General features: G+C 40.9%; 1 protein-coding gene across 2 annotated transcripts; it reads right to left on the bottom strand.

Moving 5' to 3' along the window:
* Positions 1 to 474: 474 nt before the first annotated feature.
* On the bottom strand, positions 475 to 24337 carry lmnb2 (lamin B2). Of its 2 annotated transcripts, XM_084548726.1 has the most exons (14): positions 24280 to 24337; positions 23933 to 24174; positions 18266 to 18402; positions 17945 to 18101; positions 15794 to 15919; positions 15505 to 15603; positions 15118 to 15189; positions 14915 to 15040; positions 14577 to 14797; positions 8420 to 8657; positions 8002 to 8109; positions 7312 to 7431; positions 7142 to 7219; positions 475 to 1156 (listed from the first exon to the last, which is right to left on the bottom strand). In XM_084548726.1, the coding sequence occupies exons 2-14, from the start codon at positions 24149 to 24151 to the stop codon at positions 1121 to 1123; spliced, it is 1737 nt and encodes a 578-aa protein (XP_084404852.1). In that variant the 5' UTR covers positions 24152 to 24174; positions 24280 to 24337; the 3' UTR covers positions 475 to 1120. The 2 variants fall into 2 exon arrangements, with proteins under 2 accessions (XP_084404852.1, XP_084404851.1); XM_084548725.1 differs by having other exon boundaries at positions 23933 to 24325.
* Between the last annotated feature and the right edge of the window lie 1249 nt (positions 24338 to 25586).

Below are 25586 nucleotides of genomic sequence, written 5' to 3'. Positions count from 1 at the left end.
GTTTAATGTCAGATAAACAAGACTAACTATGTTACACTCATACATGAAATGCATTAACTAGGCTATTGGAAGTTAGGACACATGATATAAATGTGCACAACCATTATATTGATGGAATTCAGAGAGTTAGCCACAGGCATGCACCAAGGACACGAGTCAAGGACACAAGCCTAACCCAGTTTGTGAGAGATCCAAGATGTGGCTCAGTGGGCTGCTGCTTCAACTTGCTCCCTGTTTTCACAAAAAAAATATTTTATCATCATTACTTTTCATGTGCCTCACCTGCCTCCCCCGACCACATGTCTCTGCTCGCAAAAGAGATCTTATACAAACAAGCAGCGAAATAGGACACCAAGGTGAATTAAATGCACAAACTAAATTAGAAATGAATCATTACGACGAGAAATTAAAGTGGTAAAGTAAATAAAGAGGGGTGCTGATACAAAAGTAAAAAAAATACAGAACCAAATTAGATATGGTTTTATGCAACATTTTATAAATCAATGCCTACTTTTAGTTTTACTGTTGTTTCTAATAAGGAAAACATATCCCAAGTTTTTCAGTTTCATTTGAAGTTGTCTTAAGTCCAACATCTAATATGTAAATTAACAAGAATGCATAATTTCCTTGTTCGTATAATTTGCATTTATATGCAGATCAAAGCAAGACATGAATACAGTTTGTAGTAGCCAAAATCAATCTGAGCAACCACACAATTTAATGCAGGAGATAGGAATCACAATCAGAAAGCCCTTGATGTTGCTAAGAAATGTGGAACACACATACTGTCTTCCTGCTATGCTTTTAAAGGCATCTGTCATTGACATATACAGTACCATTAGTAGGGTTGGGGACATTAAAATTCCAAAACGACAGTCTCAGTGTTTGGATCCATCATCTTTGAGTTATCCATTGATATTATTTAGTCATTTAAGGAAGTGGCCCATATTAAAGCAAATCCAGAAATGTGGAAAAAGTATATTATTCAAAAACTCCCTTTATAGCCTTGAACAATAAAAACATCAAATGAAGACACAATGAAGAAGCTCATATCTGAGAGGCTCTAGAGAAAAAAAATATATATACAATGGGGAAGTCAAATCCATTAAACAGCACGGCTTCACATGATGGCACACTCTCTGGATGGCACTTTGCCCTGTTGGGGAAACAAAAGGTTGGTTGTCATTTTAAAAAAATCAGGAGGCATTTTTGTCTTTATCAAATACTTTGGTTCATTTAGCAGCAAAAAGAAAATTAAAACAATAGATGCAGTGGAAGAGATTTCAGGTCACAATTACTTAGAAAAAGAAGCAGTGCCAACTAATAGAAATCATCACCATTTCTTTGTGTGGAGAGAAAAACTATAAGCAATTATGTCTTAGACTCATCTGATCCCCAACGAACACAGGTAAAACTCCACTTATTTGAATGATTATCCAATACTAGGGATGTCATAACAATACTCCAGTACCAAATCAACGATAACGTTCCAAAAATGTGACTTGGAATAGACCACTGTGTTGTGTAAAATTCGTTTATAGCCGCACCTATGCAGCGGAATGGGAGCAATGTATTTGACTACGAGATTCTCACACTACCTAACACACTTTATCTGCTGCATATTTCAGTGTCCCCCTGTAATACAAGACAGGGCACCAGTGGAAAGCAGAAGTGTGGGCATTTCACATTGGGAAAAACAGTGTACCCATTTACATGATCAAAATGCCTGACTTTGTAGAGATGTCGAAAACAATCCATTACAAGTATGAACCATTAAGTCACCAATATTGGACATTGTCCTGTTTGTTCAACAAGAATAGAAAGAAGACTGTTGAAAGTTATTCTGTTCAACAGCACAACTAAAATAGTGGCACATGGTTACACAATCCTACATGGTGTTGAAAAACAGCATACTGGTGACCTTTTTGATCAACAAAATTCAAAATGCAACATGTTTGTTATTGTTCTTGTGTACTAATACTGAATAATACTAGGGATGCACAGAATATTCGGCCACCGAAAATTTTATCTTTAGACTTTTATCACCGAAACAACACGGCCCAAAAACAGGATGTTGTGAGACGCAAGCAACAACCGCAGCCAGCACGGGCATGTCTGCCATGTGGACGTATTTCAATATATAAGCATTATATAAATATTATATAAAGACCCACTGATAGCGATTTGCAAAACGTGTAATGCTGAAATTTCAGGAGGGGTGCATCTGCAAAGATTTTCTCCATGTCGGGTTTAATTTATCACCTGAAATCCATACATCCAAGTAACGAAGGCAGCGCGGGTAGATCGCATGCCATTGGAGGAAAAAAAAACTGTTTTAAATGTTTGTCTTGCTGTTTGTTTTGGTGGTGCAGCAGATAAATGATTAGACTAACGTTCATCTTTTTTTTTTTTTTCCACTGCTTATTGCAACATACCCGTTCAGCGGCACACATCCACAGCCATGCACAACTTCAATTAAGACTACCGTCTTTCTTAAAGGGACATCGCTATTTTTCTAAAGGTTCAGTGCAACAATTTTTCTTAATTTCCAGATTTCCAGCTGCAAAAGCTTCTGCTCCGTTATTATTTAATGTACACATGAGTGTGTGGCTATGGGTACGTAGGAAGCATGCTAGCTGGGGAACTAGCTAAAGGTAAGGATGGCTGCGTGACTTTAGTGTGTTTGCAAATCATGTTAGATGTGGTAGGTTTGGTTCGTGGTTCATTCCGCATCAACGGGGCGAACCACGGTAAATTTGTTTGTTTGTTAAGTGATTTGTTTGTTTGTTACATGGTTCAGTCCACATCAACGGGGCGAACTATGGTAGATTTGTTTGTTTGGCTCATGGTTCATAAAAGGACTAGGCTAATGATTGGAATATTAGTTGTTGATAGACATTGAATGGTGAGGAAAACGGGGTTTTGCAGTGGCAGCGTGGAGGGGGGTGACTCCAGGACGCTGGAAGTCACTGTTAAGTCTTCTCGAGGTGTCGTGGGCCTAACTTAACAAAACATCTGTGAAGGGAGGTGCCCACTTGAAAACCCCAATGACATGCTGCATACTGCTGTTGTTTAGGCCAAGTTCCTGATGTCTTCATATTGCTTGGTAGTAGGGATGCAAATTATCGAGTAATTCATTAATCGATAGTTGTTTCATCTTATCGATCTATGATCGATTAATTGATAAGCGGCAATTTTTCTGAGAAGCTGAATTTCCCTCTAAATAGGTTCTATCTACTGTATATGTAACATAAAATGCTATCTTCCTTATGATATAAAGAAAAAATGCAAATCATATTCCTTAATCAAAGATTTATTCTGGGCTCACTTGAGGGCAAGGAATAACATTTTGGTAGCATATCAAACATATTCTGAATAGAAAATATCAAAATATTACACAGGCTACTTAACATGAAAATAAATTCTCGCTTCTCATCTGCGACATTGGAAACATTAATAGCAGCAGCATAAAAAAAAAATACATTCCTAGGCTGAGAACCACTCGCTGTTTGTAGCACGGCTGAACGTGACATATTTAGGTGGTAATTTAACGAAGTTGTGGAGTTGTTGTACTTTAAAATACTTCCACATATTGTACATTTGACGTCGTTGTCGTCATTGACCAACTTAAAGTGGCTCCATACTGCACTCCATTTTGCCTTCTTCATCCTGTCAGTGTACCGCTTCTCTTTTGTCTGTTGTTGTAGTCAGAGCCCTGCTTCGCATGTGCGTCAAGTACGCCTGGCGTCAATCGCGCCCCCACAAGGACTAATTGCTTGCATCCCTACTTGGCAGCTATGGTTAGCTGCTGAGCGGGCCATACAAGCCAGCAGTGTTAGGTTAGCTTATATTTCACGAGGTCGAATTATCCTCTTCTGCTCTGTGGGCCTACAAGCCAGCAGCATTTACTTAGTTCATTTAGCTTATAGGTTAAGCGTCATATCACATGACTATAGGTTTAGATAGATAACCTTTATTGTCCCATAAGGAAATTTGTTTTCACAGTCTGTCACAGAAAAACACGAAACAGTGCATATAATGTTTATTAGGGTTTCTCAGTTGGATAGGGCCTTTAAATGTGTTTTGCCTGAGATTTTGGCACAAGGGATTGTAACATCTAATCCTGTGTATTAATGAATATTATTTTATTTTATATTGTGCATTGTTGGAATGTGCTAAATAAATATTTTCATAACTTTGTAATTGATTTATTCTTTGAAACATTAATATTAATTTATGCAACTGCAATGCCTTGATTTTAGTGAGGTTAGTACACAGTCATAGCCATAAATGCAATGGTACTAATAATTATCATTATAATTTCTTTCAGTGTTTCGTTTTTCAGCCATGGTCTCTTCATTTTCGGTTTTGGCCAAGAATTTTCATTTCGGTGGATCCCTAAATAATACATAGCCCTGACACCGGTGATCATGAAATGCATGGAGAGACTGGTGTTACAACATGTCAAGGCCCATATCCCACCCGGCTTTGACCAACACAAGTTTGCCTACAGGTCCAAAAGATCCACCGACGACGCCATCTCCATCGCCCCCCACACCACCCCCAAACATACATCAGGATGCTGTTGACTTCAGCTCGGCGTAACTCCATCAACCCCAGCCGACTGATCAACAAACTGCACAAACTGCAACTTGGCACCTCCCTCTGTCTCTGGATCAAGGACTTCTGACTAACAGACCCCAGCATGTCAGGATGGGCACCTCCACATCCTCCACCAGCACATCCTCCGCCATCACCTTAATACTGGCGTTCCTCAGGGCTGTGTTCTGAGTCCAGTCTTGCACATGCTGTACTGCGTCGCCACCCATGGCCTACCACACCCTTATCAAATTTGCGGACAATACAACCGTTGTGGGGCTAATCAACAACGATGGCGAGGCACCCATACAGGGAGGAGGTCCAAGCATTGGCGGCCTGGTGATAACCACCTCAGCCTCAACACCAAGAAGACAAAAGAAATCAACACTGCACCATACCTACCAACACTCCAGATTAATGCGACAGTCTCCCGATTTTTTAACAATTTCTCCTGCCCTGCTCCCGATTTGTAATTTCTACCACTATCCCCCGATTTTAAAGTGTAATGAGTCAATGATGTTTCATGTGTCGTAGTACCTGACAACCCAAACGCTCCCGCCCTTTGTGCCTTGTGTGCAATACGTCACTGCCCACGTCCAAGCTCACATCAATTTCCAGGCTACACAAAATGAGCAAGATGGAGACAACGAACAAAAAAATAAAAAATACGCTTCAAAGTTTCAATCTGCGTGGTGTGACACGTTCACCTTTGTCATCGCAAGTCTACCATGTGTTTTGTAAACCGTGTCTGGCCAACTTTAGTGTGGAACCAATAAGTAGAAAAGCGCTATATAAAAACAAGGCCATTTACCATTACCATTTACCATGGATGGGACTTTGTTTGTCCAGCACATCCAACAGACGCTTGATTGGATTGAGATCTGAGGAATTTGGAGACCAAGTCAACACTTCAAACCATTCCTCAACTATTTTACTTTGTAACAGTGCTCACTATCTTGTTGATAGAGGCCACAGCCATCAGTCTGCAACAATGCTTAGGTACATTGCCCAAAGCATCACGTTGCCTCTGCCAGCTTGTCTTCTTCCCATAGTGAATCTAGATGCCACATGTTCCCAAGGGATACAAAAAGTGATGCACCATGCCAGGCCACCTCCTTCCATTGCTCGGTGGTCCAGTTCTGATACTCATAAACCCATTGTTGGCACATTTGGCAGTGAACAGGGGTCATCATGGGTACCCTGACAGGTTTGCAACTATGCAGGCCCATACACAAACTGCGATGTATTCTCATTTTTTTCAGAAATTTTAACTATGGGAACACCCAACAAGAGCTGCGGTTTTGGAGATGCTTTGAACCAATTGTGTAGCCATCACAGTTTGGCCCTTGTCAAACTCGGTCAAATCATTACACTTGCCCATTTTTATCTACTTCTAACACATCAACTTTGAGGACAAAATGTTCACTTACTGCTTATTATATCCCGCACAGTAATAGGTGTCGTGATGAATAGATAATCAGTTTATTGACTGACAACTTGAAGAAATGGGGAAAAAAAAAAAAAAAAAAAAAAAGAATATCTCAGATCTGACTATTAAACAAGTGTGGCATGTGCATTTGGAAATGTCTGCTGTGAATTCGTAACATGCATTTGAAACAAGCCATCTTCAGGCTGTAAAAAGGGAAATTAGATAAAAGGACATTCAACTGAAAATAAATAAATAAATAAAAACGAGAGTAGCCAAAATCAACAGCTTGGTACATTATTGAGAAAAACACACCAGTGATATTGGCAACATAAGAGGTCTCAGGGTCCACGGAAGACAACAGTGGTGTATGATCTCAGATTTTTTTTTTTTTTTTATGAAAAAGAAAATCTCCTTCACAGCTTCGAGCTAAGTGAGGTATACTTCAGAAGATCCAAGACAACAGTCAAGAGAAGACTTCACAAGAGCAAATACAGCGTTTCACATAAGGTGCCATATGCTTAAAGAATACAAACACTTGATGAGTACTGCTCCGATGAAAATGAGATCAACCTGTACTAATGATGGAAGAATAGGAGGAGATATGAAATGGCTCAAGATCTGAAGCATATAGCATCATTTGCAAAACACGGTGATAGGAGTGTGATGTGTAAGCATGCTTGGCTTCAAATTGCACTGGGTCACCAGTGTTTACTGATGTTAAGACTGAAGACTGAAGACAGAAGCAAACCAGGAGTCCTTAAAGGTTAAGAAGTAGAATGTTCCGCAAAGACTGGAGGAAAATAAAATTTAAGACAGTTGCAGTGAAGGCCTTACAATGCTTCACAAGGAAAATGTATGGTGCAACTGGAGTATGTTTTGACGGTGCTGAGTATGATCTAAAGTCCTATGCTGATTCTAATCAGAAATTAACCTGTATTTTTTTCATCTGCAAAAGTTGGAGTGGGAGTTCTTGCCTGAGAGGCAACAGATACGAATGTGTCACTTAGCACGTCCAACAAAAGTAAATACTAAGGATAGTAAAATAAAATGGAAACTGGAAATGTTTCTATGCTTTTCATACAGGTAAATCTGAGAATAAAAAAGTGTAGTCACCGTTTCTGCTACTTCCTCCTCTTCCTCTCCATTTTGGACCTCAACTGGAGTCTTAGTCACAGTTCTCCTGGCCACCTCCTGCAGGACAGTCAGTTAGCCCATGTGACTAAAAACAGACAAATCATGCTCAAGCAAAAGAGGTCTAGTTAGCCATGGAAGGATGTCTCTACCTCGTCGTCAGCATTGATCAATGAGGTAACTATGTCACTTCCTGTACCCCAAGAAGCTTGGCTTTTCCACAGCAAGTCAGATGGTGGACTGTGGGCCACACCACCATCAGCAGACCAGACCTGAATATATAGTACAGGTAAACACATTATTACAATTAAAAAATAAATAGGTATACATACAGTGGCTTTGATCCTGCTTATTTTACATTAGAATGTGACAAAATCAAAAAATTGTCTATGTTGATTTAACATGTACTTTTGGCAGAGGTAGTTTAAGCCTAAATACTAATGTAAAAGATTACTTTGCCTGTCAGTCTGTGAAACTGTGATAATGCCTGTAAACATTTTGGCTTCAGGGTTAAAGTGTCATGTATGCAGATTTAGTCAAGAAAGTCAGATCTGTGTACAAATACATTGTATGGATTAAATTATATAAAATTGTTTGAATGTCATTCTGACGATGAATTTCTCTCTCTCTGGATTCACATTACTTTCACCTCCTTTGTACACTGTTGGCAGCACATATATCAACAACTGCATGTGTGAAAATGTGTGTGTGTATGAGTATGTACTGAAACTTTTTGCATAGACACAAAATTATAAACAAAATACGTATACGTAAAATGAATACTAAACTTGTTTTTTTTGTGTGTTTTTTTTTTCAACAATCTTCTACTTTATTTATCTGACCGTGACTGATTGTCCAGCTTTGAGGACAAATTTTGGGGAGAACTTGTAGATGATCTCTTCCCCATTGTCAACTTGTCTCCTCAGTCTCCAGTTGCCCAAAGGTTGGTCCTGCAAAACAAAAGGAATATGCATACATAACAGATTTTGTTTCACTTTGAGTGTGTTTGTGTGTGTGTGTGTGAGAGAGAGTATATAACAGCATACTATGTAACAGCAGTCCATTCACTATCACGTGCCATTTTTCTGAACTTTCCTCAGAACTCAATAAACTGCTTTGTGTACTTCTTGTCAGTTTTATTTTGTTATAGGTGGGATAACTCCAACTTCAAAGTCTCATATTCAGTTTTAGTTTCGACAGTGTGATGCAATAATCACTTAATGGCAGTCAATCTCTGCAGAATAGTTCAACCTTACAAACCTGCTCAGTATCATTGGTAAGAATGACAGCACGTCCAGCCATGTCAGTTGGTGATATGGTGACTGCTCCACTAGCTGTGGCTTCTTCAGAAACCAGCAATTGTCCCTCTCCTCTTCCCATCTCAAATGCATCCCTAGTGTCCACCTCTGCTCTCTTCCTCTTAGTGGAGTAAGATGAGGAAGATCCTTTAATCCTGGAAACACCAACTTGAGAAGATGGGCTTGGGGACAGCTTAAGTCTGAAAAAAGGATATCAGTCATCAGTGAATTCAACTGCTCCTTGACAGAGAGGACAATCACAATCTCCCATTCAAATTATAAATTGACAGCACACAATATTTAAATGAGAGTGCAAACAAACAAAATGATTCCACCTGTGCTCATGCATTTTATCGACAGCTTCCATTAGAAAAACAAGACACAATTACTGCTGTGAGTCATAGAAACTCAGTACTGCTAACGTTATTTTTTAAGGAACAAGCTCCAACTTAAAGACCCTCTCAGTGGTGGAATTTGTTAAAGTGATGCTATGTTGTTCAGATATAGGTGATTTGAGCACCTTCCTTCCCCACCCCCAATCGATTTTAAGTGCATTGCTTTTTGAGTTTACTTGTTTTCAGTGTTCACTTGTTTCCTTTGTTTTTTTTTTCCTTTAGTATGCTATAGCACAGGGGTGCCCACACTTTTTTGGCTTGCGAGCTACTTTTACAATGACCAAGTCAAAGTGATCTACGTAGATATATACACATGTATGTATATATACATACACATACATACACTACCGGTCAAAAGTTTTAGAACACGCTATTTTTGCCAGTTATTTATTGCAATTCAAGTCGTGCAAGTCCAATGAATAGTTTGAAATGGTACAAAGGTAAATACTGAACAGCCAGAGGTTAAAAAAAAAAAAAAAAGGTTTGATTACCCAAAACTGAAAAATAATGTACATTCCAGAATTATACAAAAAGGCCTCTTTCAGGGAACAAGAAATGGGTAATAATTTAAAGCTGTTCTGCAGCAATGAAGGTTGAATCAGCCTTGAAAGCTGGTGCTACTAATTCCTACAGGTGTTCCAACTTTTCTTGGTTACTTACAACCCCCTCTGTCTGCACAAAAGCAGTGTTGGAACACACTGTGGTATCAGACCCTCATGAGCATCAGGTGAACAGTATTGTACTGCAGAAAGTAGTGTGTTGCTACAAAAAAGGCAATTAACAATGGAAGAGAGACAGACCATCATAACACTTACAAATGTAGGTCTTTCCTACAGGGAAATTGCAAAGAAAGTCAAGGTGTCAGTGAGTACAGTTTTCTTCACCATCAAAAAACACTCAGAAACTGGGGGAAATTCTGACAGGAAGAGGTCTGGCAGACCCAAAGCCACAACTGAATCAGAGGACAAGTTTCTGAGAGTTAACAGCTTGCGTGATAGGCAGCTCACAGGACAACAGCTTCAAGCACAGCTTAATAGGGGTCGTAGTAAACAAGTCTCAGTTTCAGCTGTGAAGAAAAGACTTCGAGCTGCAGGTTTGACAGGACGAGTTGCAGCAAGAAAGCCATTGCTAAGATGTCAGAATAAGACAACGAGGCTCGCCTGGGCCATGAAACACCGCCATTGGACTACTGAAGACTGGAAGAAGGTATTATGGACTGATGCATCAAAATTTCAAATCTTCGGTTCATCACGCAGGATCTTTGTACGCCGTCGAGTCGTACGGTTCCACAGTGTGTGACATCAACTGTCAAACATGGAGGAGGAAGTGTGATGGTCTGGGGCTGTTTTGTTGGATCCAGGGTCGGTGACTTGTACAGAGTGAGAGACACCGTGAACCAAAACAGCTACCACAGCATTCTGCAGCGCCATGCAATACCCTCTGGTATGCGCCTAGATGGTCAGAGGTTCATCCTACAGCAAGACAATGACCCAAAACACAAGTCCAAGCTATGCCAGAACTACCTCAGGAAAAAAGAACAAGATGGTAAGCTTGAAAACATGGAGTGGCCAGCACAGTCTCCAGACTTAAACTCCATCGAGCTGGTTTGGGATGAACTGGACAGAAGAGTGACAGCCAAGCAACCTACAAGCACCACACATTTATGGGAACTTCTGCAACAGACTTGGGAAGAACTTTCTGAAGAATATTTGATTGCTATTGTAGAAAGAATGCCACGGGTGTGTTCAGCTGTTATATCTGCCAAAGGTGGGTACTTTGATGAGTCAAAAGTTTAGAATACACTTGGTCTATAAATTGATTCCATGTTTTATTTTTCAACTCGAATTGCCTATTTGTTCTATGCTTTCATTTCAGAGTGCACTAAACTGAATAATTTTCAGTAAAAAAATGGAAAAAGTGGGGTGTTCTAAAACTTTTGACTGGTAGTGTATATACATATACACACACACTAGGGCTGCAACAACGAATCGATAAAATTGATAAAATTCGATTATTAAAAGAGTTGGCAACGAATTTCATTATCGGTTCGTTGTGTCGCACGATTATTATGCCACGGAGATGTTTGATGTATAAAAAAAAAAAAAAAAAGTTGAGCGCGGAGCGGACGTGGAGGAAAGACCATCGGAGAGACCCTAACGTTGTTCTGAAACATGGCTGAGGCGGAGAAATCAGTACAACCTAAGTCATCCAAGGTGCAGTACGCCGAAATTAAACTACAAATGAGACCTGGAAGTGGAATCCAGTGTTCAGCCTGGTTTGTAATGTGTTGCTGCTCCGGGTATGGTAGGGTCGTACGGCGCAGGCGTAGCGTTTGTTAGCGATATGGATTTATGCCTTTTGGATTCGAGACTTATTCTGTCACATGAGCCTCGTCAACTTGGTAAATGGGCAAGATGTAAGTTTAATGATTGCTGGCTTTGTAACGTGAAGTTGGAGAGAAGCTTAGCCACGTTTGCTAGTAGTATGCTTCAACATGAAGTAGCAAGGCGTCTCACGGCATATTACAAAATATAATAACAGATAATAAAACGTTCGTGGCTTGTAGCCTTCACCAGCGTCCACATAACGGAGATGGAGGAAGTCAAAAAAAAAAAAGAGATGGATGCAACAAGAGTGACACCTGCTGAACTAAGCGATGAAAACAAAGGAGGCGCCGCCGTGTGGCGTAAACTGGTACTGCTCCATGTAAAACACTGGCTGTTACAGTTTGAATGAAGTGATTTCGTTGATTAGCTGAAACATGCTGAACAATCCTTATTAGGCGAACTGCAGACTCTACCGATTTTTTAAAAATGATTGAATGAATAATTTTTTAAATGATTACTTTAACAGCTAAGAGATGTTCAAGGAGCAACCTGTTTATGCACTTTCTGCTCTGTCAGCTCTGTTTTTGAATAAAGGGTTGGAAATTAAATGCTTTTTCTTGTCCGATTCATCGATTAATCGAAAAAATAATCGACAGATTAATCGATTATTAAAATAATCGTTAGTTGCAGCCCTAACACACACATACATACACATACACACACACACACACACACATATATATATTTATATACATATATACATACACACATACACTACTGACAGTAAGTTAGGGATATTGTGAGAGACTCAGTGGATGTCATACATACGGTGTTTGTTTCACTTCAGAGATTTTTGGGATAGGGAGGCAATTGTATTGGGGTGATAGACAATGCAGCAGTGGTCTACCGTCCTGTTCACTGATGAGTGTCGGGTCACCTTGCACAGAAATGATGGTCGTCAGCGTTGCTGGAGAAGGCGAGGTGAGCAATACACCGAGGTCAACATGGTCCCCAGGGTTCGCTTTGGTGGAGGAGGTGCAACAGTCTGGGCAGGCATCACCAGTCAGCGCAAAACAGATTTGGTTATTGTAGATGGCTCAGTCACTGCACATTCTTACCTCAGAGACATCATAGAACCCATCATCATCCCCCATATTCCGCCAGCACACCCCATCATGGATGATAATGCTCCACCACATTGTGCCAGAATCGTCACAGCTCGACTTCAGGAAGTCGGAGTGCCTCATATGGTATGGCCAGCAATGTCCCCTGACCTGAACCCCATAGAGCATGTCTGGGACCAGCTGAAGCAGAGACTGGATGATCGTACCCCACCCCCACGTGACCTGGCAGAACTGCGTGTAGCACTTGTGGAAGAGTGGAGCACATTGCCTCAGAACAACATCATGAGGCTAGTGAGGAGCATGAGACGTCACTGTCAAGCTGTCATTGCGGCAAATGTTTGAAACACCCGCTACTGACATTGTCAATTTTTGTTATTTGGGGCTATCCTTGTTATTGTCTAAATTTTTGGGGTACTAAATATTAAACTAATGGAAATGGTGTTTCTTCTCATTCATTATTAGTAATATCAAAGGGAACTTTTACTTATTTCATTAAAATTCAGACCAAATACGAAAAGCACTCATGTAAATAACAATATCCCTAACTTATTGTGAGTAGTGTATATACACACACACACACACACACACACACACACCCACACACACACACACACACACCCACCCACACACACAATCAATCACACTCCAACCTCTCCACCATTGCCAAGAACAAAGAGCTGTCTAAGGACACCAGAGACAAAATTGTAGACCTGCACAAGGCTGAGATAGGCTTCACGACAAGAGGCATGCAGCTCGGTGAGAAGGCAACAACTGTTGGCGCAATTATTAGAAAATGGAAGAGACTCAAGAGGACTGTCAATCTCCCTTGGACTGGGGCTCCGTGCAAGATCTCGCCTCATGGAGTGTCAATGATGATGAGAAAGGTGAGGGAACAGCACAGAACTACAGGGGAGGACCTGGTCAATGGCCTGAAGAGAGCTGGGACCACAGTCTCAATGGTTACCATTAGTAACACACTACGCTGTCTTGGATTAAAATCCTGCAGCCTTCGCAAGGTCCCCCTGCTCAAGCCAGCACATGTCCAGGCCCGTCTGAAGTTTGCCAGTGACCATCTGGATGATCCAGAGGAGGCATGGGAGAAGGTCATGTGGTCAGATGAGACCAATATTTTACTTTTTGGTATAAACTCCACTCGCCGTGTTTGGAGGAAGAAGAAGGATGAGTACAATCCCATGAACACCATCCCAACTGTGAAGCATGGGGGTAGAAACATAATGCTTTGGGGGTACTTTTCTGCAAAGGGGACAGGACGACTGCACCGCTTTGAGGAGAAGATGGATGGGGCCATGTATTGTGAGATTTTCGGCGACAACCTCCTTCCCTCAGTAAGAGCGCTGAAGATGGGTCGTGGCGGGGTCTTCCAGCATGACAATGACCCAAAACACACAGCCAGGGCAAGTAAGGAGTGGCTCCGTAAGAAGCATTTAAAGGTCCTGGAGTGGCCTAACCAGTCTCTAGACTGGAACCCAATAGAAAATCTTTGGAGGGAGATGAAACTCTGTGTTGCCCAGCTACAGCCTCGAAACCTGAAAGATCTGGAGGAGATCTGTAAGGAGGAGTGGGCCAAAATCCCTGCTGCAGTGTGTGCAAACCTGGTCAAGAACTATAGGAAACGTTTGATCTCGGCAAATACTTATTTCATGCAATATAATGCAAATTATTTTAAAAATCGTACAATGTGACTTTCTGGATTTTTGTTTTAGATTCTGTCTCTCACAGTTGAAGTGCACCTATGATGAAAAATACAGACCTCTCCATTCTTTATAAGGGGGGAAACTTGCAAAATCTGCGGTGTATCAAATACTTATTTTCCCCACTGTATATACACACACACTTACACACACACACATATATACATCCTAAGTCATTAATTGTTGCTACAGTGTTAAAAGCTCTATCCATCTTCGTTTTTATTTTTATCAAGAAAAATTGGCGCACTGCACCTTTAGAAAAATAGCGCTGTCTCTTTAAGAAAGACTGTAGTCTTGAGTTGTTGGTGAAGTTGGCTAGGGATGTGTGCCGCTGAACTGAGAGCATTTTGCAAATATGAAGTAAAAATAAATAAAGATCAACGTTTGTCTTGCTGTTTGTTTTGGAGGTGCAACAGATAAATGTTTTAGACTAACATCTAAAACATTTATTTTTTCCAATGGCACGCAATCTACCCGCACTACCTTCGTGATCTACCGGTCGTTGCCGATTGAAATTATGGACACCCCGCTATGGCAGATAGCCTAGACTTTCAAGTGTACCTGTGTTCCTCTCCCTCCAGGAGTTTCCTATATGCATTGATCTCCATATCTAGGGCTAGTTTCACGTCAAGCAGCTCCTGATATTCACTTAGTTGAGAGTTCATTGTGTGTCTCAATTCTGTCATCTCTTGTTCTTTTGCTTCAATGGCATGGCGGTGCTTGTCTCGTTCTGCTGACAGAATTTCTTCAAGCTCTCTGATACGATTCTCTGATGTAGCCACCTACAAATACAAATATACACAGAATTGACCAATAAACCAAGCTAATGGTAAGCTAAAAGAGAAAGTGTGATAGCTGTTTGAGTTCCAGATGTGTGTATACAATCCATAAGGTAGTACCTGTTTCTGCAGAACACTGAGCTGATATCCAAGGCCCTCTATTCTCATACAGGACTCCTGTAGCTCTTCCCTGGCTGTGCTCATTGCATTGTCATTAATCTCTGTGGAGACCTTGGCATTATCCAACTAGAGTGAGACCAAGACAGACTATGTGTGAGTATCGCAGAACCAAAAGACAAAGGAAAAAATGTGTAGTCTCTCACCTTAGCCTGAAAAGTTTGTTCTAGTTCTTCCTTATAAAGAGAGATTTGCTCAACATGTTGCCTCCTTAAGTCCTGGTGGGATAATACAAACCTGTTCAATGCATATTCTCAAATGAAACACTCCTGGGCTGTTCCTTAAGAATAACACGGTGAAATTTAACAAACATTAAATTTTCACAGTGCTTATTCTAAGAATACAACTGTACAACCGGGTGAAAGCCAAAACAACTTAACAACAATTATACAATATCCTGACTCAGTTCTTACCGGAATGTGAATCTGGAAACAAGAGATTGTTTAATACAGACAAAATAATAGTGCTACTGTTGTTATGTAGTGTCTTTGAGTAGCTTTACTCTTAATCAACAACCCCTACCACCAAATTACCTGTAAAGCTTGTGCCAATTTGAAGTCACAGTCCTGTCTAACTCCCAAGTCAACCTCCACTATTCTTTGCTCCTGACGACGCCGAGACTCACGCACTTCCTGAATACAAACCATAAGATCAGTTAACAGAACAAACAAAAAATTGACAAGTGATCGTGAAGGTATATTAAATACACCGTTTTCTTTAGGCTTGTGTAACTTGTCATGAAAATATGACATTTTATAATAATAAAAATAATCGCTAGATCAGTTATATACTTGTGGCAGTCCTCTGCACACACACCATTACCTCTTCAAACATGCTCTTCCTGAACTCCAGCTCTTCACTTAGTGACTGACAGCGGTTTTCCAGGTCCACTCGCATGAGTGTCTCTGCCTCCAACTGCCGTTTAGCAACAGCATGGCAGTCCACTGCCTATACACCATGTAACATTATAAGAAATATTAGCAAAATTACAGTCCTCATGAGCAAGCTGGATATCAAAAGCTGAAGTGACTGCAGAAGTTATTTTGGCAGTCTGGAAAACTGCAATATGGTATTAAGCTCCGCTTTTTGTCATGGTTCTGTGTGTCGTATTTCCTGTGACCCCATTTAGTTTTCCTTGTGTTTTCTGTTTTATTTTGTAAAGTTTTTCCTTGGTGTTTCCCCTCCCTTGATTGTTGGACTGGTTTCTTCTTGTGTGCTCCTCCCTCTTTAGCAAATAGATAACAGGTAACTCTGGACTCAATGGGGAATAGCACTATAGAAAAGAACGAGTTTCGCGGCAGATAATGCATTATTTAGAGGCTGCGTTGCGGTGCCCCAGTCACTCCCACTATATGGATATACACTAGGGCTGGGCGATATATCGATATAAAAAATATATCGATATATTTTTTAATGTGATTTGGAATTAGACTATATCACACTCCCCGCGCCCCCGCCCCTCCACTTTCATGCACAGAGGAGGGGCGCAACAACGGTGGCGGAGTGTGCGGAGGAGATATTGGTTAGTAAAAGCAAAAGCAGTGGCTCAGTAATTTGGAGATGGTTCAGATTCAAAGTATGAGATGAGCAACAAAATTACGTCATAATCCATTTTTACCCGTCACTTTAATTTTTTTTAAGTGATAATAATGCAATTAATGCATTTAATTTTCATTAAAATTTCATTAACTTTAAGTACTTTTTCAGTATTGACAGTACTGACTTTAAATGGTAGGGGAAAAAAAGTTTGGGCTGCCGACACGTCTTGTCCATAGTATGGACCGTACTCCCGGTCCGAGTATGGACTCCTGCTAGCGCTAACAGCTCTTAGACGGCACCGTAGGGTTGAAGTGCTTCGGTGGTATGCAAACTTTTATTTTGCACAAAACTCTTCAGTCCTAGCACCATGCTTTCATCCGATTCCTCCATTTTGGTAGCTGTTAGCCGCATAGACAGAGACATATATACACATATAATGTATATATGTCTATGGTTAGCCGAGCTCTGACGTGTGCATCAGTATAATCGGTGTACCAGGAAATCGTGCACTGATAAAAGTTCCGCGATGTTTGGAATGCAAACTGCAATTTGAGACGAGCCAATTAATAATGTCACTCGCCACCAAGTGGTCAGGGGTGTGAATTGCAATCTGTCAAAATGACAGATGGCTTTCAGATTTTTCCGTCACAGTTTTAAAAAAACGGTCAATGACGGAAAATATTCGGTTAACGCGAGCAATGGTTATATGTAGATAGTGCCATAAACAAGTTACAGCCAGGGGTGGAAGCACTATAAATCTTTTTCACCACCTAAAACAGTGGCACAAACTGCAGTACGAAGAGTGTGTGAAACTGCGCGCTGCAGAAGCCCCAGTCGCAAGCCATCCACAACCCGAAAAAGCTCCATATTGGGATATATATCATATATCGATATTCAGCCTGAATATAACGGGATATGACTTTTGGTCCGTATCGCCCAGCCCTAATATACACGGATGTAAATATCGTCCAAACGACTCCAAATAACACCAAAGTTACATGGGTGAGTAAACATATTTTATGCCAGAAATAAGGTCCAGGTTGTAAAAAACAGTAGTTCCTCTTTAAGTTAAGTCATTCTCATCATTGCCACTGGGCTCCCCTTGATGATGTTGTGAATACAGCCCCAGCTGACTTTAATAGTCTTTTCTATATTGAGTTTGCTACAAATCTGTCATTTAATTATGCTTGACAAAATGACAGGATACAGCAGGGTGCTACAATTTTAAATTTCTTTATGTTTCTCTATGAAAGAAGGCATAAGAATGGGGGAATATTACTAAAGCAGTGGTCCATCACAAAATGTACAACATTAATGCATTACCCTTTTAAACAACCTTTTCCAAGAAAAAAATCTAACTTCAAATATCTCTTTAACCCTTTGTAGTTCTTCTCTTTACTGCTTTTTCACAACAGAAAACCTTGCAGTACCCACCTTAGCCAGCAGCCTCTTGACATTAGCTAGCTCAGAAGTCAAAGTAGCATTCTGACTTTGAGCTGTAGAAAGTGCCGCTTCATTCTTATGCAGCTGGTCTTCCAAACCACTGGCCCTGGACAATGCTTCAGCAAGATCATCTTCTTTCTTATTGACACTAGACGTGGACACGGGAGGGAGAAGACAGTTATTGCCTTCAATTGGCTATTAAACCTGCACTTACATGCACACTGACTCCAACTGCTAATTTGCCTCTATGCAACACTGATCTGAAATAAAGAAACTTGTCTGAACTATAACTTGTTATAACTATCATTATACCTGCGCGTTGCTTCTTCCAGCTCAGCCTGAGCCTTGCCGAAGTCTATCTGGAGCCTGGCTCTCTCTTTAGCAGTTTCATCCAAAACCCGTCGAGCATCAGCTAACTCTGCCTCATACAGAGCCTTGATGCCTTTTACCTAAAGAGAAGGTTAGAAAAATCCAATACTAGGGTTAACAGAGAATTTGATTCAATATATCAAACACACCCGAGAGCAGAGCAGCAAGGTACAATTATAGATGACATAAATAACTTAAATAAGTTAATTTTCTCTTCAAATGAGAGTGCTGCAAATTGTCTTATCATTTAAAATTCATATCGTATTAAATTGTCATTTGTGAAGCCACGAACTAAAGTTGTTAGTTTTAACTAGATTTTGTTTGCACAACCTGAAAACTGCACGTTTTCCCAGTCACTTGTATAGGAGGGGGTTGGGTGTTGGGGTGGGTGGTTGAGGGAGTTAAGGAGTTCAAGGTTCAAACTGTGATTATTAGTGTTGTATGTGTCCCTCCTTTTTTTCTGTTTTTCAGTAGAGACAGGAAATTATACTTCTATACCCAGTGGTGGACAGTAACGAAGTAAATTTACTTGAGTACTGTACTTGAGTATTATTTTTGAGGGATACTTTTACTTTCACTCCACTACATTTGAAGGACAAATATTGTACTTTTTACTCCACTACATTTCTGTTGATGCTCTCGTTACTCACTACTTTTGAGCTTACGTCAGCTGATTATTTTTTTTATATATTTATTTTTATTTTTTTTCCAAAATTCTGAGAAAATAAACTGTTTCTGCTGATTCGCATATGGTTTGTCTTAGTCGTATTGCTATACCTGTACTACGTCATGCCATACAATGGAGGAAGAAACTGGAGAAACTCCCACTGAGCACCCATGGCCTTATCTCAAACCCATGTTTGAGATTTTTACCACAAAAACTGATTCGTTTCAGTTTAAATGTTTGTCGTGCTTACCACGAACAAATTATATCACGGCCTACAAGAACTCGTCTTCCAACCTGAAAAAGCACGTCGCGGTATGGAGAGAGAGAGAGAGAGAGAGACAGACAGACAGAGAGAGAGACTGGGTGGGTGGGTGTGCGCGCGCGCGTGCGTTAGAATCGCATCAGTGGATTGTATAATGACAATAAAGCTACTTTCCTGTATTTCCTGAGATACTTTTTAAATACTTTTACTTAAGTATTTTTTTAAGCAAATACTTTAGTACTTTACTTAAGTAATATTTTGACTAAGCTACTTTTACTTGTATTGGAGTAATATTTAACAAGGAGTATCTGTACTTTTACTCAAGTAGTGAAGGTGTGTACTCTGTCCACCTCTGTCTATACCACAGGTCACTAACAGGTGGACCGCAGTCCAGGTCTGGGCCCAGAAGTCGCCTCATACTGGCCCAGACCTGTAGACAGAAGGTTATGATTTAAAAGCTGACGGGGCAATTTATTTATTTTAACTGCTTCCGGTAGCGGTTTAGCGGCCGAGGAAAGGCACAGACTAACTGCATAAGAATTAAGCCATCCCACGTGATAACACTCAGTCAACCAAGTCTGTGAATTCCAGGCAGTAAACACTGCAACTCTCACAGACAGATGAGAGAGTTCGCGGCAACTTACACTTACACAGACAGAAAAAGAAAGACAGCAGTACATGTAGCAAAAACAGGGAGAGAAACAGACGAGTGTTGAATTGATAAGAAGTTTTGAGATTTATTATGTGTAAAACCGGGTGAGACTGCTGAGTCAAGACGTGAAACAGATAAGGGGAAATTCAAGCATTTCCTCCCTTTATTTTATTTATTTTCTTATTATGAAATGCAGCTCACTTTTATTTAGTTAATGAGAGAACATTAAACATATCTGTTGTCATACATATATGTTCAGTTCTATTAAATGACAATAAACCAGTGACTGCGTTTACATGGTCTTTAGTATCCCGGTTTTGAGGCTTATCCCGGCTTTGAGCATATCCGGGATATGGTGTTTACATGGAACACAGAGAAACCCGGTTATTCATATCCCCGTATACATGATAAATAACAGTATCCCGTTTTCCGATCGCTGCATCCTATCTGCGCATGCGTGTTTTACGTCTTTTTCAATGTTTTCCAACGCGACCTAACTTGTTCAACAGTGCGAGGTGGAAAACCAGCGTCACGTAGCTTTTCCTCAACAGACTTGAATATGTCGGCATTTCTGTGTTTTCTGCCATCTAAACACGTAGTTATGTTGAGTTCTTTCATTATTTTAAGGCAAAATTCAGTCTCTTCGTCGCTCCAAAAGTGAGAAGTTCTCGTTGCCGCCATGTTGATTGTATATCTAGTGCGTCGCCTGGCGTCACTCGCGCCTGCGCAGACAGTGGGCAGCCGTCAGAGATCGGGATAAGGTGTATACATGCTCCAGTATCCCGGCTTCTATCTGAGTACTCCAGGTAGCAAAACCGGGTTTCTTGAAATCGGGAAATGGGCATATCCCGATTTCTGAATCGGGATATGGTGTTTACATGGACGAACACAAAAACAGGATACTTCAAAAACCCGATCAAAACCGGGATACTAAAGACCATGTAAACATGGTCAGTGTTTCCCCTAACATTATATTAGGTGGCCTGAGAGTGAAATTGAAAATCAGCGAGCCGTTTCAAATTTGACTCTTTTGTGACATAGATCGTTTGCTCTGAACATAAGACCCGTATTTGAGGCCTGTCCCTGTATGGCTTCAGACCACCCTCCTACCCTGTACACAGATAACATACATGATAGCTAAGCCATTTATTTCCTTTCAGAAAGTATCAGATACACATTGACAATGAAGCGGTCCTGGCATGTAAGCTGCTCTGTGCTCGGCTGTAAAGGCTCACAGGAATCTTTACAGAATTCTAGCCTTAGTAGAAACAAGAGGTGCTACAAGGATGGCGCTCAGCCATAAGTCCGTACGTGTAATGCATAATTCCCTTATAATTTGTAAATATGAACTTTGTAAAGAAAAAAAAATGCATGTACACGTCCTGACCGGGTGGCTAGATCGACATTTCAATTTTCAACTCGTCAGACTGGCGACCATGCCTAGACAAAAGAGCTCATGTTAACAGCGTATTAACTTTGACTACACCATCATCACTATGCCTTTGCACACAAGCATATTCGGACTAGAGTTGTCACAATACCAAAATGACCACGATACCATACCAGACAAAGTATCACGGTTCCAGGTATTATCGCGATAATACGGCCTTTTTTTATTATTATTATTTTTATGAACTGCAATGTATTTGTACAAGTTATAAATACTTATTAATTACTTACTATTATGTTGTTTGGTTGTATAATGTTGACTTTTGGAGTTTGTTTTTTTGAGCAAAATTAGTGGTGCCACTGACGACGCCGCCACAGCAGACTCGCCGCTCGGGCCCGGTACTTCTGCCGTGGTGAGTGTGCTGTCTCGTGTTTGTGACTGTAAGCCGTGCGCGCGTCTGGGCAAGACAGAATTTTTAGCTTGTTGTTTGTTTTGAAGCGTATTTCTATCAAAGCGGAGCCGTCTTCATGGAGTTCGTTCTTGCTGGCAGAAACACACAAACAGCCAATCAGCTAACAGACGGGCTGACCCAGCGTGCGGAAACAGCCTATCATATCCCCGGACATCACCAGTAACAGGCAAACAGCCAATCATTCAGCAGCTGTGTAGTTCGGTTGCAGTAGTTGCCATGTGGGTTTGTTTACAAGGGAGTAGCATGCAGTGAGAAGCCGGGAGGAGAGTAGAGGTGGCCGCTATGTAGCGGAAACTGGCATCGGTAGTATAGTAATCCACGGTAGCACTGTCGTGTAGAATTTCTAGTATAGTTGGAACCGTTACGATTTGGCACCGCGGGGTACCGTGGGTACCGTGCAACTCTAATTCGGACTGTAAACTAACAATCAACACATAGTCAATATTGCACACATATGGCCGTTTTTTGATCTTGGTTCTACTGCATCAACTTGTGGAAATGGGTTTTTGCAAAAAGCCAGATACATGAAATGGGCACTGCTATCTGTACACTGAGTCAAAAGTGACAACATTGTTTTATGATGTTTTAAGGCAGTGTGCTCACCTGCTGGTCTGTGAAGGAAAAATACACGGCCCAGATCTAAAAAGTTTGTTGGTGCTGTTCTCCCTCCTTTTCCCTTTTCGCTGTGGAGGGGCAAAATCATCCCAAATAGGGCTGTCGGGGGGCAATTCTGTTAATTACATGACGTCCCCAGGTAATTTGAATCCTACGGGAATGAAGGTGAAACATGTTTTTCTGAGACACTGATCAGCTCGGTCAAGAACGCGAACGGCCACCTAAAATCAGCTGGAAAGAACGCCGATAATGATAGGCATGGTCTAATCTGTCAAATAACTCAAATCAACTCGAATTTTCGGATTTAAAGGCTGGTCGTTCAAAAGAAGAGATAGCTTTTAGACACGTGGTAATAAGATTATTCGAAAAGTAAAAAATGAGTGACTTATCTGGCAGATTTTTTGTGTACACATTTGTTCTAGGGCCCAGTATTGCCAGGTCCGCTTATTATAAGCGACTTTGGGCTTGTTTTTCTGTAAATTTGCTTACAAATATTAGTAGTCCCGGCTTGCGTTTTTTTTTTTGGGCTTGTTTCTAAAGTGTAATTGCTTATTTGGGCTTGTTCCCAGCTCCATAATAAGTTGTCAAGTAAATATTTTCTATATTTTATTTATACCTAGGCGTTTGTCTTGCCTGTTCCCTCTGTTACTCCCCTTTCCCCATACACACAGGAGAGAGAGCTTATGCTTTTCCCCACCACAACGAGTACTAGCCAATCAGAGGCAGAGCAGGGCAATCTGTTTTTTTCTGGTTAGGAAAACGTCAGCGAGTGACGTTTAAATGAAAATACGCGCCAATGATGGTGGACTTTAGGAGAGTTTTTGAGGAACAAATGCCCGGGACAAAGTGGGCGAAACATGGGAATAAAAATAACAACGACTGGGAGTAAGAGAAAGTTGCTGAAGCTCAGGGGGGAGAAAAATAAATAAACTGTGTACCGTGGGTGCAAGTTTGCAAAATTGCGCACAGTTTACCAATCTGTCCATACGATGTAAAGTGACAATCTGTACCCACAGTTTAAAATCCGTCCCCACGGATTGTAAAACCGTGCACACAGTTTATTTATTTTTCTCTCCCCGGAATGCCTATTTGTCTCGCGAGACCTGGCGACACTGCTAGGGCCTCCAGACAACTTGTAGCTGAGAGTCTTAGAAACCTCCCGACACAGCACACTTTGCAACACAAATACAGTTAATTAATTAATTAATTAATTAATTAATCACCCAGTCATTCACGGTTGAAATCGGCTCGCATACGCCCAACCGCTCAGTCTGAATTTTGATTATTACATGTCTATTAGATTACGGTGGATAAGTATGTTACACTAATGCAACATATCTTTAATTATAAAATAGATGCGTGAACCCAACGGTCGTGCAAACAGTTATTTACAAGTTTTATGGTAGCCTATATTTATTTCTGTGCTTCTTTGATTAGACGCGGCCATGTGTTGTTTAGGTAGATTTAACACTAGCCTACAGCATCTGACCCGAAGCTATGCGATAATACATCGCCGAGCACAGCAAAACTATCGTATTTAAATTTGACTCACTTCTCTAGTTGTCACTTCCTCTTTCTCAGACACCTTAACCATCAGTCGGTCGTTCTCCAATTCCAGTGCCCGGACACGGTCGATATACGAGGCCAGTCTATCGTTCAGATGCTGCAAATCCTGTTTCTCTTGTAAACGAGATATTCGTGTTGGGGAAAGAGGTGTTGAAGCCGCCGACCGGGTTGCTTCACAACTCGAGATAACGTTGGCAGTCGCCATATCGGTTCCTTTACTTCAGCACTCTAGAAAGCAAATTCAAAGAAACATGTGTCATAGAAGACTTTGGTTGCAATCAATGAGTCGTGGTAATGTCACACAATGTCTCAAATTTCCCTGAAAAGATATACATTCAAAATGGCCGACTCCTCTATCGAGACCGCGCCAACAGCAGCAAGCGACTCCTCCTCCTCCTCATTCTTCTTCTTTAAAAAAAAAAAAAAAATGGCGGTTGGCAAACCCGTTTAAATGTGAATTGCCGCCACCAGCTGGACTGGAATGTGGAACATGAGATTAAACAGAAAAACAAACAAAACTGGATGATCGCAAGCGATCATAAAGGGGTCCATGCTGTCATGGACGAAATTTCAGTGTGTGTTTTTTTTATTAATCCCAAACTGGGAAATTTCTCTGTTGCAGCAGCAATGTACAGGCATTCAACACCATACATAAATATAACAAAAAGCTAAAAATCAACAATAAAAAATAGAGAACTAAAAAAAGAACAAAAATCTATACACAATATTTACAAAAATTTAAGTTCAATGTTCCCTTTTTTGGTTTGACTGGTTGAAAAGCATGTAGCAAAACATTATCACCCAATTCTGTGTTTCAGAATCAGAATCAGAAAAGACTTTATTGCCAAGCAAAGTTTGTACATACAAGGAATTTGCCTTGGTGTTGGTACGCATAAAATAAAATGAAATAAAATAAAATAAATATAGAAACTATATACACAAATACAAAAAATACAAAAATACAAAAATATATACACAGTTATATCCCACCAGAACTGTGGTAGTGAGGTAGTGAGTTTGATGTGTTCATGGGGGGGGCTTGGCATTGTTCAGCAGACGGACTGCGATTGGGAAAAAACTGTTCACCATGCGAGTGGTCCTACACTCGATGGATCGCAGCCGTCTGCCAGAGGGGAGTCTGTTAAATAATCCGTGTCCAGGGTGAGAGGGATCAGCCACAATCTTAGCTGCACGCTTCAGAGTCCTGGAATTTCTTCAGCTGCCGCAGGAAGTACATCCTCTGCTGTGCTTTTTTAATTAGGGCGCTGATGTTCAGTTCCCATTTGAGGTCCTGGGAGATGATGGTGCCCAGGAAACGGAAGGAGTCCACAGTGTTGACTGTAGAGTCAGACAGGATGATGGGAAGGAGTGGGGCTATGTTCTTCCTGTAGTCCACGATCATCTCCACTGTCTTGGAGGCGTTTAGCTCCAGGTTGTGGCGGCTGCACCAAGTCACCAAGCGGTCAATCTCCAGTCTGTAGGCGCTCTCATCTCCACCTGAGATGAGCTCGATGAGGGTGGTGTCATCCACAAACTTCAGGAGCTTGACAGACTCGTGACTGGAGTTTCACCTTGTTAGTCAACCTCACTCCAACTCAGTACCACCAATTTTACACTTATTTATGGAATTTATGGTAAAC

The sequence above is a fragment of the Chelon labrosus genome (assembly GCF_963514085.1).
Source record: "Chelon labrosus genome assembly, chromosome: 7".
Classification (NCBI taxonomy): domain Eukaryota; kingdom Metazoa; phylum Chordata; class Actinopteri; order Mugiliformes; family Mugilidae; genus Chelon; species Chelon labrosus.
Note: the sequence above shows the minus strand (reverse complement) of the source record. Positions and strands in the feature narration are given on the sequence as shown.